This window comes from Suncus etruscus, chromosome 8 (genome assembly GCF_024139225.1).
Source record: "Suncus etruscus isolate mSunEtr1 chromosome 8, mSunEtr1.pri.cur, whole genome shotgun sequence".
NCBI lineage: Eukaryota > Metazoa > Chordata > Mammalia > Eulipotyphla > Soricidae > Suncus > Suncus etruscus.
The window spans coordinates 47,388,231-47,405,506 of NC_064855.1; the positions used below are offsets into that span (position 1 = coordinate 47,388,231).

A 17,276-nucleotide genomic window follows, 5' to 3' on the forward strand; every position below is an offset into this window, starting at 1 on the left:
TGAATTGTCCGTTAGTGCAGAGTCAAAAATAAACCATAGACATCGCCGGCTGTGGTCCAAAAAAATATATTAATTGATTAGGGGGATTATAAAGACAAGTTAAATATTTTGTAAGGGAATAGTTTAACCTACACTGGGAATACTGAAACTAAGATGAACTCTAAAGGCATAGTACAACTCAAAAAGGTGTAATTAATAACAAATTTAGCTATAAAAACTTCTTGATTAAAAATAAGAATAAATTAGTAAATCCATGACATAAAAGGTTAGGATAACTCTTACGATTTTGGAGAAAGATTCTTTCTTGTTTATATCTGGCTTTTTAAAAATAAATTTCATTTAATTAAAGAGTTATGATTTAAAATTATTTATGTTGAATTTTAGGTATATAATATTTCAACACCAAACCTACCACTAGTGTCAATTCCCACCACCAGGGTCCCCATGCTCCATCAACTCTCACCCCCATTCAGTTTTCATTATTCACTATTTTTTGAACTACTATCACTTACCTGACACTGAACTATTCATTTACCTGTATCAAGACCAAAGATTTTCTGTCCCCTCTTCTTCACCCTTTTCTCTTTCTTTTCTTCTTCCTCTTTATCTTTTTCTTATTTCTATATCTTTTTATTTTTTTCTCTTAATGAATAGTATTTTAGTTTCATTATTTAAGACTATATTCTTTTCATAGGAGCTACCTTTTATCATGTAAATGTATTCTCTCTAATTTTGAAAACAAAATATTCTTTCTCTAAAATTTATCTTGATATATGGTAGTTTAGAATTTTTTAATGTTCCTATTTGACAAGCTAAAACATTAATGACTTTTTATGCCTGTCACTAAATATTCTTTATTTGACTTATACTAGTAAGAGTACTGGTCAAGTTTAGGCTATTTACTATCTTTAGACACTAAAGATAATGGATTTCTACACTGTTACTCCATTGGCTCTATTGCATTCCAGAGATGACTTTCTTCAATTTACCCCTCCCCAGCTCTCCCATCTCCTCGACCCTCTCACCCCAGGAGCTTTCTTATAAGTTCCAATGAGGGTCACTCTTCCCTGCCTAAATTATCCCAACTAAGTTTGACGTTTTGGTGTTCTCTGTGAAGAGTGATTTTGTAAATCTGGGAGTTTTACAGGGTGACTTTTGATGCCATTGGCTCCACCTCTTCTATCTGGGACTTAGGATTCTATAATATCTGTGGGCTAGAAGGATGGAGCCAGGAACAGTTCTTAGCACTGTGCCTACAACAGTTAATACCACTCCAGAATCAGTGGGTTCACTGTAGTAGGTGAAATTCTTTGTCCTTTAAGGTGTGAGGTAGGGAACTAACTATAGAAGGAGTTGGTTTTTCTTACCCACAGATCTGCTGGTCTCAGGGGTCCAGAGGCATGTCACTTCTAGCATATGAGCAGACAGCAAAAGAAGAGAAGGAAATGGGGTTTCAATCTGACAGCACTTGTTTCCTCAGGTGCCTACAGTCTCTTTGATTTTGTGGATCAATTAAATCTTTTACCTCATTTGTATGAGTGACATTCAGGACAAATAAAAATAAACCAATAAATTAGGAGATAAGGGAGAGTCATTAGAGACAGGAACCTTTAGAGACTATGAAGGAAAAGGAAAATCAAGAGAGTGAGAAATCACTAAGCCAAAGATTTTCAAATTAGTTATTATTAATGCTGCGTAGAAATAAGTAAAAGAAAAAGGAAGTAAAAAAGAGGAGGGCAGACCCTGAGACAGGAAGGGAAACAAGCTCTCTGACTAGGCTGTTGTCATGGTATTGGAATGTTATATTCATGAAACTCTACAATGGACAGCATAATAATATTGAAAATCATGATGGCTAAAATAAAACTAAAAACTCTTGTGTTGCATGTGGTGACAGCATAGCAAGTATAAAAAATAATATAGAAATTATTGTAAACCACATTATCAAACAGAAAGTTTTTAATTTTAAGAGAATAATCAAATCAAAAACAATCTAAAATGCAATTCTTTCAACTCATGTAGCTTTCTTGGGCAGACTTTGTTAGTTACTTTCCAATAAACTATAAATTGTTTATCCAACAATGCTGGATTTTTTATGAAGTTCATTATGACTCTACCAAGGAATAGCAGGGTCTGGAGTCAGTGAATGAGCTGGTTCATCTTCAGTGGCCCTCACGGTGTAATTGCTCTCAATTCCAGTTTGACATGAGTAAAGACTTCCTTTTCTACCTAGTTTTTGTAGGCACAAACATTTTCTAGATGCAAATTGTTACTTCTGCCGCTACTACAAAGTGAAATATACTTTATTTTTTGAGTAATGGTTTCACCCTCTCCTAACTTGGACTGATGTCTACTTGGAGTGATATACTTTGAAAAATGAGTTACTTGGATTAGTATTCTCTGAGCTCCCAGTGATAGCCAGGAGCATTCACATCTGGCATTATAGCGGGAGTCTTAGAACATCAGTCTGAAAGGATAAAAATGTTCTTCCATTCCATACAGGACTAGCATCGGAAAAAAACAACAAAGGAAACAGCTCCATAGATTTCTAAAATGGGAACCTACAGGATCATTCTTACTTGTTGCATGACAATAACTCAGAGACAATTAAGTAGGCAAAAAAAATTCCTTTGGCAGTGATACAGTTAAAATCAACATTATCAAAGAGTCATTTTAAAATCTCCTTTACTGACATGTCCTAAATATTGACCATAAAAATGAAGAAAGATGATTCTGAGTTTGTGTGTGTTAATCTATTCAAGCCTTTCTTTCTTCTGCTGGATGTTTGGTGTGGTCCCATGGAAATGATTGCAGAAGCTATTAATATAGCTTTCATGTAGGTGGCCTCAAATTTTACAATCCCTACTTTCCAATAAATAAAACTCTTTCCTCAGATTCCAGAAAGAATAGATTACAAAATATGCTTTCTACAGATTATTATTGATCCTTTTATTCAGTATGTCCCAAGAAGGTGTTCTTAATTATTTTTAATTGTACAATAATGATACAGAAAGATTAAACCAAGTACATAGAATGATACAAACAATATTTGTCATCAAAATAAAAACTTAAACCTGCAACCTTGAGAGGTTTAAATTATAAAATATACTCTTCCTTTGATTTTTGTATTCCTAAATTTTGTATTCATAAATATCTCAATAATTTATTCATTTAAAATTATTATGCATAATGTAAGTATTGGGTCTTAAAACCATAGAAATTTAGGATCTAGACTCTAAAGGATATAGATAGGGAAATATTTTATAAGAATATTTTTCTTCCACATAAAATTTAAACCTTGAGATGCCTTTAGGAAGATGTCACTGAGTGGAATTGAGGAATTTTGAGAAATGCAATCAATATTTTGCATTTTGCTAGTTTCCTCCTTTTCTATCCTCAACCACATTTAATAGAGAAAACCCAATCTCTTTCTATGGAAAAGTAATCTCATCTGTGACAATAGATCACTTGCCTCATTCTAGGTTCAACAGCATCTGTGAAAGTGGAATTTAGTTGGGTTCAGCCCTCAAAGAATTCGTGATTATTTCCATAATAACCCCATTAAAAAACATAATATAGTGCCTTCAAAATCCTTGCATGTTTTCAAATTTCTGTTTCAAAGTCACCATTAACTAAATGTTTTACCATTATTCTGGATCACAAAGATAATACAAGATGCAAGAAAATTTCCATTGCTTATTTATCATTTACAACATACCCTTCAGCTTTCAAAAGTGTTTTGAAGCTGTTTTAAAAAAAAAAAAAAAGCCAAGATCGCGATTTACAGATGACTGGCTGCTAGAACCATAACCAGATGGTATACACCGTGGGACCAATAAAAAAGCCCTAGTCTAGGGTTTGAACTACGACCTGCACAACAACCATGAGCCCCACTTCCAAAGGTCTAGCAGAGACAATCGTAAAGGAATCTGGCTTCTGGAAGCACAAAGAAAGATGCTATCCTAAGTGCCATCCTAGGTACAGTGCAAAGACCAAGACCACCAACCACAGAAGATGGATTAAAATGACAATGAGGGAACAGAACTACTCCTGAACCACAAAGACTGGCGTCATCGTAAATCCCAATCCTGAACTTGTGCAGATACTGAGATCTCAAGACACAGAGATCTGTTTGTACCACCCAGAACAGAACGGAAGTCTCCCAAACACGACAAAAGACCACCGGGAGAGTAAATGATCCTGAACAGAGTCTATAGTTGATCCCATGACAATATATTCCAAGGGCGGAGAAACCCATAACTCTTAGGCCAAGTGAATTCCTTTTCGAATGACCCCAACATTTACTGTGCCAGGGCAGGAGGAAAAAAAAAAAGCACAAAGCATTGTTTACTTATTATATATTATTTTGTACCTTCATTTATTATTATTACTATTATTTTTACTTACATAACTATTTTTTGATCGATTTCTCTGTGTAGGTGTGGTTATTGAAGCTGTTGTCCCCAGATATTCCTAGTTTTTTCTCCTCTTTTCTTTTCTTTCTTTATGGGCTAAGTCATGTTTCTTATATCAAGACCATGGCGGTTTTTTCTTTTTTTTTTCTTTTTTTTTGTGTTTGTTTGTGTTGTTTTGCTTTGTTTTGTTTGTTTGTTTGTTTGTTTTTGTTTTGTGCATGTGTGGTGCTTACCATTATTGTTGGAGTCCTCACTGGATAATGGACACTTTTTTTTTTGTTTTGTTTTGTTTTGTACTGATGGAACGTTTCATTTTCTTTTTTCTCCATCACCCCCCAAATCGATGATGAGAACCTCTAGAAGGACTCTGCCCACTTTTGGAGTATTAGACTTTTACCCCAGTTTACTACTTTTCTCTTCTTCAGACCAAACCACGCAAACTTAACTAGCTAGGCCTACCTCCCAGTTAGAGGGGGAAATTAGGGAGACACCTAGACCAATCAGATGCAAGACTACTAGGTGGTAGGATAGGTACATAGGGGACCACATATTCTAGCAGCCCTGGGGGTGAAGGAAGTGGATATGGGAGATACGACAAAAACAGAGGTGAAGGGAAGACAATTTGGTGATGGGAATCCCCCCTGATGTTATGTAAATATTTAACTAAAATATTATTGTCAACATGTAAACTACTATGATCAAAATAAAAAATTATATTAAAAAAAAGGAATGCCAAAGATTTCTAACGATGTAAATAAACAATGAAAAAAAAGTTATTTCTCTATAATAATGGTGGAATGGATTTATATATAATGTATCATTGGTAGTTCCCAGTTCACCACCAGAAGTCAACAGCACTAGCAATATAAATTGTTGTCCAGAGTGCTGTATTTGTAAATATGTAAGGAAAAATGAATAACAATCAAATTCTAAATTGTGCTTTTCACATTTAACTTGAAAACACACTCTTTATACAGAAAGTATCACATGAGCTACAATCTTTTACCAATTTAGGTTCCTTTCAATTTAGAAATTTCTATGTAGAATGAAGCATTTCTTGACATTATATACTTTCCTTTTCACAATGTATTTTCTGAAAATTTTTACAAATACTACCAAGTAGTAAAATTTTGTTTGATTTAATTCCAAACTATAGTTAAATGGTTTCTCCTTTGTGTAATCTTTACTTTAAGTCAAATTCTTAAAGTTACACAGCAAAATTAAATTGTGTTCAAAAACTTAGTCACTTATTGATGATCCCAGTTTGAAACTATTGATAAGTCAACTCTGAACCTGAAGAATGGAAGAATATGTAGTTTTTATTAATAATATGTAGTTTTATTTTAAGTATCTATCATATGAATCTTCCCTTGTAATAATTTGTGTAGAACATATTCTTTTTTCTTTTTTTAATTTAACTTTTTTATTTTAATTTATTTAAGGAAAATGTATCACATAGCTCACATAACTGATCATAATACTTTTGTTTCATGATAAAAAGCAAAGTTATTAAAAATAAAAATAAAATAGAAAAACTAAAAATAAAAATAAAAAAAACCGTATATGACATATGACATGTGGCTTTTGCAACAGAATAACAAAGAAATATGGAAAGCCTTATAGTCTTTTTTTATAGTCTTCATGATTTCTTTCATAGCATCACATTAAAAATCAAAGAATTTTAAACACAGCAATCAATTACTTTTACAGTGAAAAAGCATGTGTTCCAACTCTTTGAGCTATCTCAAAGGTTTCATCTTTTCTGTTATCATAGCAATATTTATATATGTATATACACAAATACATTTAGTATTATGTTTATATATTTGTCCTTGGACCTGTGGTTGTCTGCAGTCTTTAGCTATTTTTATAGCAACATAAATATACAAATACATTTTCAAATTAATGTTTTTTGAGAAGACAGGGTAAGCCAAGTCTCTGATCTGCTGAAGCCACACCTGTTGTACCCATCACCCAAAATTGCCACTTCACCAATGGCCCTTCTTCATAGCCCTCTACAAAGACATCAATCTGATCAAAACTCCATTTATGCTGCTTGGGGTAAAACCAGCAGTACTTTTTTCTAGTGAATGCAGGTACCACCACCACCCCTAATCTTTTTGTACTTTTTGAAGCATTAGCAGCATAAAACCGTGCCCCACGAAAGCCACAGAATCACCAATAGTGGTTGGAATTCCTGGACCACACAGCTGCAGCAACCCTAAAATTTTAATGCTGTCATCCACTTAGGAACAAACCAATTTAGATGCCAATTTAGACACCAATGTATATCTAAAATCAACTGATGTTCAGAAGCAAAAAAAAAAAAAAAAAGAGTAACAGAATGATCAACTAGCAATAAGCACTTACTAAACCTTCTGACAATGACTTCATGACCTCATTGCAAGACATAAGACTTTCACCAATTTCCTTATTGCTGTACTCTTTCTATTCTTTTTATTTTTTATACTTTAATAATTTTACTAAAAGTAACTTGGAAATAAATATTATCATCATTTATATCAGTTATGTAAAACATGCTCTTTAAATATATAATTTACATTTTAAAAATTAATGTTTTGGTATGTTCTTGAGGTAAATACCAAGGAATAGAAATTCTGGTAGTTCTTTAGGTAGTTCTTCATGTAGTGCATTATGTGGTTCTTTAGAAATTTTGTTAGGTAGCTCTTTTACTTTTTTTGTAATCTCCTTTTTTTGGACAAAGGCTGAACTAAAATCATTTTTATTTTGCATGTCTCTGCATATCTTTATTGTTGTTGTTGTTGTTGTTGTTGTTGTTGTTATGGTTTAAGGCTATACCTGGTAGTGTTCAGAGCTTACTCCTGTCTTTGAACTCAAGGCTCGTTCCAGGGAAGGTATGAGTGACTATATCTGGTACAAGGGGTTGAACCTGGTAGGCCATTTGCAAAAAAAAAAAAAAAATGTCCTTTCCTCTGTACTATCTCACTAGCCATTGCATGTCTTTTTAAGAGAGTGTCCTCTCAGCTCCTCTCCCCATATTTTAATGGGTCTCTTTGGTTTTTTGGTTGCTTTTTGATTCTTTGAGTGCTTCATGTTTTTTATATTAGCCCTTTGTAATTGCATAGTGTGCAACTATTTTTTTCTTTTTGGTGCAGGAACTTTACTATTTGATGTAAACCCATTTGTTTGTTTTCCTTTCCCAGTGGAATTGAATCAGTGAATATTTCTGAAATCAATTTCATGAAGAGTTCTGCCTGTTTCTCTTGATGCATTTTATGGATTAAATTCTAACATCAAAGTATTCATTCTATTTTGAATTAAGTTTTGTGAGTAGTGAAGAATAACATATACACAAAATAGTCATATATATGCATGTATAAATATATATAAATATTGCCTGTGACTAACAATTTTGACCAGCATAATTTGAATAGGCTTTTCTTGCTCCACTTAATAGTTTATTTTAATTTAGCTTAGGCACTGTGGTTTACAATATTTTTAGGTTGCTTTGTTTCATTTCGCTTTTAGTTTTGGGGGTCACACCTTGCAGCACTCAGGGGTTACTCCTGGCTCTGTGCTCAGAAATTGCTCCTGGCTTGGGGGACCATATGGGATGCCAGGGATCAAACGTGGGTCCATCCTGGGTCAGCCACATGCAAGGCAAATGCCCTACCACTATAATACCACTCTGGCCCCAATATTGTTAATTTTTACTACTTCAATTTATAGTATAGTTTAAGATCAAGAAATTTAATGCATCCCATTTTCTTTTTTTCTTGAATTGTGATGACTATTCTTGGGGAATTTTAAGGTTCTCTACAAATGTTGGTAGTATTTTTTCTATGTCCCTGAAAATTGCCGCTGGTATTTTAATAGGGATTGCATTGAATCAGCATAATGCTTTGCAAAGATGGCCATACTAACAATGTCAATATTTTGAAACCACAGTTTTCCATTTCTTTGTGTTTTCTTTTATTTTTTTAAAAGTAGCTTTTATTTTTCAATGTGTAAATCTTTCCTCCTTTGGTATACTGATTTTTTTAGATATGTGATGTTTTTGGACACATTTATAAATTGGTTCTAGATTTTTTTAAATTTTTTTTTAGTTTGTTATTTGCATGTAGGGCTGCAACAAATTTTGTGTTAGTTTTGCAGCATGTTGCTTTACTACACTGGCTAAATATTTCTCACAATATTTCTATCAAGACTTCAAAATTTTATATATAAATATATATTGTCATGTCACCTGCAAATAGTTTAAACTTTTTCAATTTTAATATTTTAAATTTTCATTTATTTCCTAACTGAAATCACTAGGGCTTCCTACACATATTTAGTCTGGAGACCACCCCAGTGATGCTGGGAGCAACTTAAGCTTAATGCTTAACAGTCTCTAAGAAGTCTCTTTATCTATTGAAATTGTTCACATACTAACATTATTGAAGAATTTTCTAAAAGCCAGGCCCCTCCAATGCTTCACTTGTATTAGCTTGTCTCATTCCCAAAATATATCTAGAAGGAAGAAATAATCAGGTTTTAAGGATTAGCTTTCTTGAAGCCAAGAATAATTAAATGGAAGAGAGTAATTTACTCTAGGTTTGATGGATTACAAAATACCTTATTATTAATAAATATTTTTAAACAGTGGTTCACATTCCATTAGCCCATTAATAGATTTGTGATCCTTTTCCAAGAGAATGTAATAGAATAACAGTGTGAACTCATCTCACATACCAAAAGATAAGAATGTCTCAACAAATGTGTTTGAAGTGTATGTGTTCGTGCTGAATTATGGTATAAAACTTATTTCTATGAGCTGCTATCTTAAAAACATTTCAAAGCCATTACGCAAAAAAAAAAAAAAAAAAAACACCACGAAAATGCATTGACTATTACTCATTAGGGTTCCCAATAAAAGAGAACTAGTCATTTATATAAAACTTTTATCTGTTAAAATCTTTGCAAGAAAAAGAGATTTAAAAATCTATAACTCAGCATTCTTTTTCCTGTGTGAATGTCTACCCAGAATTCCACAGCAATCTTCCTAAAATAGTCAGACCTGAGAGGTCTTAGGCCTAGTTACTGAGAAAAAAAAATCATTCATCTACCACTACAGAAACAAGAAAAAATATGTTTACCTTTTGCAAGAACAAAAAAGTTAGTATGAGGAAAACATCCAAGCTCCCTTCCTCCCTCAGAAAATACCAACACATCTATCAACACAAGTCAAGTAGAGAATAGACTTACATCTTCCATCCCCAAGAGGGTGCCAGACTCATGCATTCTACTAGATTTTCAGAGTTACGGTGAGCAAAAAAAAGTAAGCCTCAAGTCATTCAAAACTGTACTCACCTTCTATAGTGATATAACTAAAAGTTTCATATGCACTGGTAATTCAAATATAGCTTTTTGCCTGAACTCAAACTCTGACCCTGAACAAGTGGCATTGCTTGTTAAACAAGGAAGGTTTTAGACCAAAGAGAAAGAACAACGGTTTAGATATTTGCTTTACACATGACCAACTTCAGTTCCATTTTCTCTACCACGTAAGGTCGATAAGCATTGCTAAATGTAGCTGCCAAACAACAAAAAACAATAAACAACAACGAAGGGCTAACTAGCTTTGTTTATTTTATGAGATTCTGGTAATAAATAAGGTGATGTAACATCATACTAAAAAACTAAATTTAATTGAAGAGTTCCATGTTTACAAGGACATAATAGAACTACTCTTACATTGATAGTCTACATGGAAATTATAATACTAACCCATTAAGTTATGTAAATTAAACAAAACCATTAAAAAAAAACTTCCAACACAGGAAATGATATCTCACAAAGATTGGATCACTACCCTTCTGATATATTATAAACCATTGAAGCACTAAATCAAGGATATTCCTGGCATTGATGCTAATCTTTTGAAGTACGGCTAAGAATAGTTTACCAACAATCCCACTCCCTTCAGTAAGTTATGTCTGGGCTACATTATTCTGAAATTTATTTCTGTAAATTTTTATCTTGCACTCATTAAATGCACATATCTCTATATATATTCCTCAATTTTGCTAGGGTATTTACTAAGTGCACCTTTATTTTCTGAATAGTACTCTTTCAAAATTGAAAATTTTCTTATTAGTTTTGAATTTTTAAATATTTTTGAGATACAATTATAATACTGATGATTGAGCTTTTTATATACATTATTCCAACACCACATCTATCGCCAAAGAACCCACTTTTCTCACCTTGACCCAGAGGTCCCTCCAGATCTTCCCTTTGCTATAAGATAAAATCTCCAGTTCTGGTAACTTTTTCCATTTGTTGTCATCTATATTTTTGTATCCAAAATATGAGAGATTTAAATTTTATTTTATTGTGGAATGATGATATTACACACATATATTAAATAAAGCAAAATCTTGAAATTCCACAAAATTAAAGATAAATGATATGTTGATAAAATTTGTTTTCAAAAACTATATTTTCATAGAGACATAAATGTTAACAATTAATAATATGAATAATTCCATGTTGATCATTTTAAATTTACACAAAATAAGTCCTATAAATATACAATTTAGTAAGAGTGATAATTCAGAAAATTTTAAGTTTCTCTCATCTCAATTATGTTACTGAAAAAAGTTTAAGATTCTCTCATCTAAATAGGCCTATTAATGTATAAAAGTGTTTAATTCTAAAAAGATAATATTGACTTTATGTTAATAGAGTTATGTTAATAGAAAATATGTTAATAGAAAATAGTACAAACTATATAATGCTTAAGTATCGGCATTAAAAAACGATTACAGGGGCTGGAGCAATAGCACAGTGGTAGGGCATTTGCCTTGCATGTGGCTGACCCAGGTTCAATCCCATATGGTCCCCCAAGCCTGCCAGGAGTGATTTCTGAGTGACCCTTGAGCATCACCAGGCATGGCCCAAAAATCAAATAAAAAAGATTACAATAATAATCCCTATGAATATAAATATAAATATAAACAGACAGAACAATTATATAAGTTAAATGTTAATACATTATTGAAAAAATATAAAATTTCTTAGCAAACTAAGAAATTGTACACGAGTTTCCCTCAACTTTGGGAAAATATTATATATGATTTAATTAGAAATTCTTCACTGAATTTGCCTATTATTCAGGCACTCTGGTGATTTTTGTATTGTTCCTCTTGAACTTATCCCATAATTCTCTGGTGGGCTGATTCTTTCCTTTTGGCCTTTTTTCTTTCTTCTGTTATTTTCAAGAGTGTTCCTGAATCTCACCTTGAAGTTCCTCAATCTTTCCTTAACTGCAGTTATTCTGCTGCTCAGACCTTCCATTGAATTTTTATTATCACCACCATACTCTTTATTTTTGTCATTCCTGATTTAATTTTCTCATATCTGTTCTCAGACTTTCTTGTGCTTTGCCAATAACCCATGTCATTGCTTCATTGAGTTCATTAAACATCCTCAGCTAAATGACTTTAGCTCTTTATACTTACATAGCTAGTTGATACTAGTAGAGTCTTCTGTGTTATTATTTTCATTCTTTAAGTTTGGTGGGCTTCTATGCTGCATCTTCCCTACTGTGTACTCCTGTTATGCTGAGGTAAATTTTGTAGTTATCTTACAGAGGAATTTCTGGGGGGATTAAACTAAGTTTTCTTTTATTCCTCCATTTTTACCCAGTGACAGGATTTATAAGTGTAAGCACTGAAAAATGTGATGAGTTAAATATGAAGAACTGTAATGTCTGTAGTTAGATTGTTCTGAAGATGTGGAAATAGGCCTCCTTATATGGAAGAAGTCAGGGATAACGTTTAATAGGACCCAGCTAGGAAGGAGGTTATAAACAGTCTGGCTTCAAAGTGGCCAAAGTGGTCAACTGGGAAGTTTACCTAATATGGAAGGATGGAGGAACAAGGTCTAAAATGTGGAAGCAGGACTACTGCTATTGAAAAACAGTCCTTTCAATCTAATTTGAGAATGTATTATATTCATAATTTTATAAATATTAATTGTATTAACTTTCTACAATTTCTCTTTCAACCTAACAGTTTTTTTACTCTTGCTTTTAACTTATTATTCCCCTTACAAAGAAAATACTATTTTTCTTTCATCCTTATAGAGGACTTAAGAGTCTTGTAATAAAATGTAGATTTATGATTCAATTGATAGTCTCTTGATATGATATCTAGGAAATGTGATGCTTCCAGGGTTAGATTATTCAGTTCCTCCACTAGGCTCTCTAGTAGATTGATTTAATTTAATCTCTCTAACTCTAAAAGATAAAAGATAATATCACCCATACCATAGGTTAATTGAAGGATTAATCTAGTTAACCATTGCACAAACTATTTGGCACACAGAAAGCTAAATGACTGTTAGATATTCTTACTTAGTTTTATTCCTCATTATGCAAATATGCACAGTGTACATGTAATTTATATAAAATGTACATAAGCTGTACTTCTTCATCTTGGTTTTTATTATGTTATTTTATATACTTATTATAATAGATTAATAAGTAGTTAAATCCATGTATTTAATTCTGTAAGCACATAGTTTTTTCTTTTTATTTGCAGAAACCAATGTTATATTTTATATGAAAGTAGAATGATTATCTTGGAATTTTTATAATTGTCTTACTAAGATAAATTCAAAATGAATCTGATTTGTTTTAGTTCTAGCTCTTGTTAGGCATGATTGTGATTGTTTAACATGTTGTATTAAAAATATTCTGGTTGTTGTGATAATTAAATAGAATCACATAAAGAGTGTGACCATAGTAACACTTTGTTTTAACTAAGAATATTGTCCTCTTTTCACATAGATTTTGTTCTGAATGATAACAGTACAATGACATCTTTGTGCCAGAAAGGATACTTTCCCTGTGGGAACCTTACCAAATGCTTACCACGTGCTTTTCACTGTGATGGTGTGGATGATTGTGGGAATAGAGCTGATGAGGAAAACTGTGGTGAGTACTCTTTAATCACCATGTGGCTGTAGACTCCTATAAGAAGAGTGAATAATAAGTCTAATAAGTTAGAAAAGATTTAATATTATCTCTGAAATCATTTTGCACAAATAATTGTTCCTCAATTTGTTTGTGATACTGCCTGAATTTTCATAGATGCATTACTGTAGTCAAAAATACCATACTATTCAAAAATAAACTTTTATAAGGGCTGGAGTGATAGCACAGTGGTAGGGCGTTTGCCTTGCATGCAGCTGATCCAGGATGGAAGGTGGTTCAAATCCCGGTGTCCATATGCCCCCCCAAGCCAGGAGTGATTTCTGAGTGCATAGCCAGGAGTAACCCCTGATTGTCACAAAGGTGTGCCCCCCCCCAAAAAAAAACCCTTTTAGAGGTAGATTTTTTTTAGAGGTAGCTTTTTATGGTGAAGAACTAAATTAAGTTTCTTCTGGTGAAGATAATGTACTGTAGAGAAATGCTAAAATGTAAAGCATACCTGAAATTATACAATCCCATAAATCAAATTTACTACGTAAAATATTTTAATAAATGCATTATTTAAATATATTTTATATGACTGGGTTACATGCTAAAGTCTACTTAACTACTCATATTTTAATATTAAATGATTTCCTTTAAATTCTTCTTTATGTCCTGGTAATTTGGTTCAGCTATATGAATGGGCCTGCATAGAGCTTTAAATTCACTGAATAGACTTCTGCTGAGTAAGACTAGTTTCTTGCCTTTATGGAAAAATAATACGTTTTCACTTAAAAGTTAAATAACGTCAGGGCTAGCACAGTAGTAGGGTCTTTGTTTTTTATGCAGCTGACCCAGGACAGACCTCACAGCATCACTTGGTGTGGCCAAAAAACAAAACAAAACAAAGAAAAGATCAATAACTTCAAGGAATAAGAAAAAGGCACTTATTTTATTCATAAAACAGGATAATACAATACAAAAACTGTCATAGAGGGAGAGCTGCTTTAAAGATCTCTCTAAAATTATGGCATTAAATAATTAATTAATTAAAAATTAAATAAAAAGTTGAAAGAACATGAAATATGCTCGAGAAACAGCATTCCAGACAAAGAAAGCAACAGTTTATAGCACCCTGAAGATTTTTGACACCAGACAACATGTTTGTGGGCCAGACAAGTCAGTAGATCTGAAAAGAGCAGAGCAAACATGGATATAGAAAATAATGAGATAAGCAGAATTCAGATCAATAAAGGTCTTGGAAGCTATGTTAGACCTGTGCATCAGTACAATTTACATTATCTAATCTAACCTTTTTATTTTTCCCTCAAGAAACGTTTCGTGTGGAACTGGAATGTTTTATTAATTACGTTTAATTATTTATAGAGCAGGTACTAGAGCCCAATTTTACAAAATCTGAAATCTCTTGCTTTCTACCCCCAGAATTGCTACTGCTTTCTACAGCCCTAAAAGCAAACAAAATGAGACAACAGAGTCCATGAATCAAGGTTTCTGTGTCTATAATCTATTTTCCTTCCTCTGGATACTGATGTGTCCATCCTTCTCATGGAGCCTTCTGGCTACATCTCTGGTGGATCATTTGTATCCATCTTACTTATACTTTAGGTTATAATTCAGGTGTTCCTTTCTTACTTGGGAAACTTATCCCCTTTATTCCTCCCAGCTCGAACACTAGCCTAAGAAAAGCACTATCTCCATCTGTGCATTTGCATACTGGCTGAACCTGTATATATATTTTATGGACTATCTGCCTTTTCAATGTACTTGCCTTTAAGAGTTCTACCAGAGTCTAGAACATATAATCAGTATTCATTCAGTGCTCATTGATCAGGACAATTCTCTGGATACAAATCTGACTTCTTGACCTTTCATATTCATGAAAACCATGTGGATTTATTGACTACATGAGGCTGTTTAAATGTGCATTAAATAATATATTTAAAGGCATCAATTTAAATCACTTTCAAAAACCATTGAGAATATTAATAAGAAAACAAATTACTGCTTGTAGGAATCAAATGAACTTGTGGGCAACTACTTAAATATCTATTTGTATGAAATTCAGTATATCATGTGTCATAATTTTAATAGCATATACTAAAGTAATGATACTTTAAAACTAGTTCTCCTTTAAAAGAGGACTATCACCGCCATGAAAGGAAATGACAAAGACATAGCCTCTGATAAATTGAGAGGCACTTCATTTCAATAGGACTAGATAACATTTACTTAGTTTTGCTTATTCAAAAGACAGGGCAATGTAAACTTTTACAGGATTCATTACCTCTACCAGTTACATGTATTTGTATATATGCATAAGTATATATATATATATATATATATATTTATGCAATAGTATACATGGAGCAAAATAAAATTCAAAATACACCTTGCTATGACCTCAAAATTATTGTCAAACATTTAAAAAACTTTAATCAAAAATAGCTGACACAGGGGATGGGATGTGACTCAATGAAATATAACACATGCCTTACATGTGTAAAGCCTTGAATTTGATTTTTGGCATGACAAAAACTAACAAAAATTAAGTAATTATTTGGGGATAGATATATGTAATATGTATCTATTTTCATACATTTAGAAGAAAAAGCACTTTAGATGTTTGCTTAACTTTTTTCACTTTATCATAAATGTTATTCTTTTACTTAAAACAATTTTTATTGATTTCATATTAAAATATTTTTGTTTTGTCATTTTGTTTTGTCATTTTTGTTTTGTCATTTGATTTATAGACTAACTGACACATATTCATCACCATTTCACAGGAGACACTAGTGGATGGGCGACTATATTTGGCACAGTCCATGGAAATGCTAATAATGTTGCATTGACACAGGAGTGCTGTAAGTGGTATTGGTTCAAAGACTCAGTATCAGCTTTGTGAGCAGCATGATTTGTGGTGCATGGATTTATATGTGTAGTGTGATGAATTTCTTTTGAAATTTCTTCTTCAGTTCAATGTATTTCAGTGGTCACTGGTTTATTATGTATTCTTGGTCTGAAAAGATAAAAGAAAATAACATGCTTCATTCATTCTAATTTTATGAATTAACCTATGTTTGTGATATTATATTGGCATTGAATAAAAGTGACAATAGATGTTTTACCCCTTTTTTAATTATTCAGTAAAGGTAGTGGGAACTTCCTGCTAGATATTGAGACCACAATGATAATTAAAATGTGACACCAACCATAAGTACCTTATCTTGTATAAGAGAGACAGATTCATTTAAAAAATGATGTTAACACGAGGGACAGTCCACTAGAGGGGAAAAATGCCAAAGGTGGTCAAAGATATAGATGTACTGAATTGAACATTGAAGTCTTTGGGAGTAAGAAATGATAGGAAAAGTAGGAAAGCAAGGTCCACAAAGAAATGAGGTAATGAGAAATGAAGAAAAAGTGGAGTATATTTTACAATATCTTTTACAATGATTCTGAGAATATCTACATTTTATGGTACTAACTTTGGAGAATATGGCTCAGATAACATATGGTTTGTAGGTATGAGATCTATATTTAATCCCAGTACCCTCACACACATATAACAGTAACTGATTATATACTTTATAAAACCAGATCATTTCTATTTCTCACTTATTATATAGTACTGTATAAATAGGTACATGTGTAAATTCAAATTAGAGACTAAGAACAAATTTAAAAGATTAAATTTTTCTTTTTGAGCCACAATAGTTTCCATACATGCCATTATGGAGATCTCTGCTATATGCAAATGCTCCAGCACTGAGCTATACCCTGCACTTCCATTGTGTACAATGGAAATCAATGAAGTTGTGACTTGTTAGTTTTTAATGAACAGAAAAAGTATCTGATAAAAGTGTTTATATGGAAGTTATTCTTCTATAAAAATT

At 32.4% G+C, this 17,276-nt stretch overlaps 1 protein-coding gene across 1 annotated transcript in view; it reads left to right on the top strand.

Annotated features, from left to right (window-relative positions):
- Positions 1 to 17,276, top strand: part of RXFP2 (relaxin family peptide receptor 2) — a 67,063-nt gene that overhangs the window by 4,630 nt on the left and 45,157 nt on the right. Inside the window, exons 2-3 of the mRNA XM_049778773.1 lie at positions 13,234 to 13,380; positions 16,167 to 16,244. Of these exons, the coding sequence (XP_049634730.1) occupies positions 13,234 to 13,380; positions 16,167 to 16,244 (225 nt within the window). The remainder of the gene's footprint in view (positions 1 to 13,233; positions 13,381 to 16,166; positions 16,245 to 17,276) is intronic.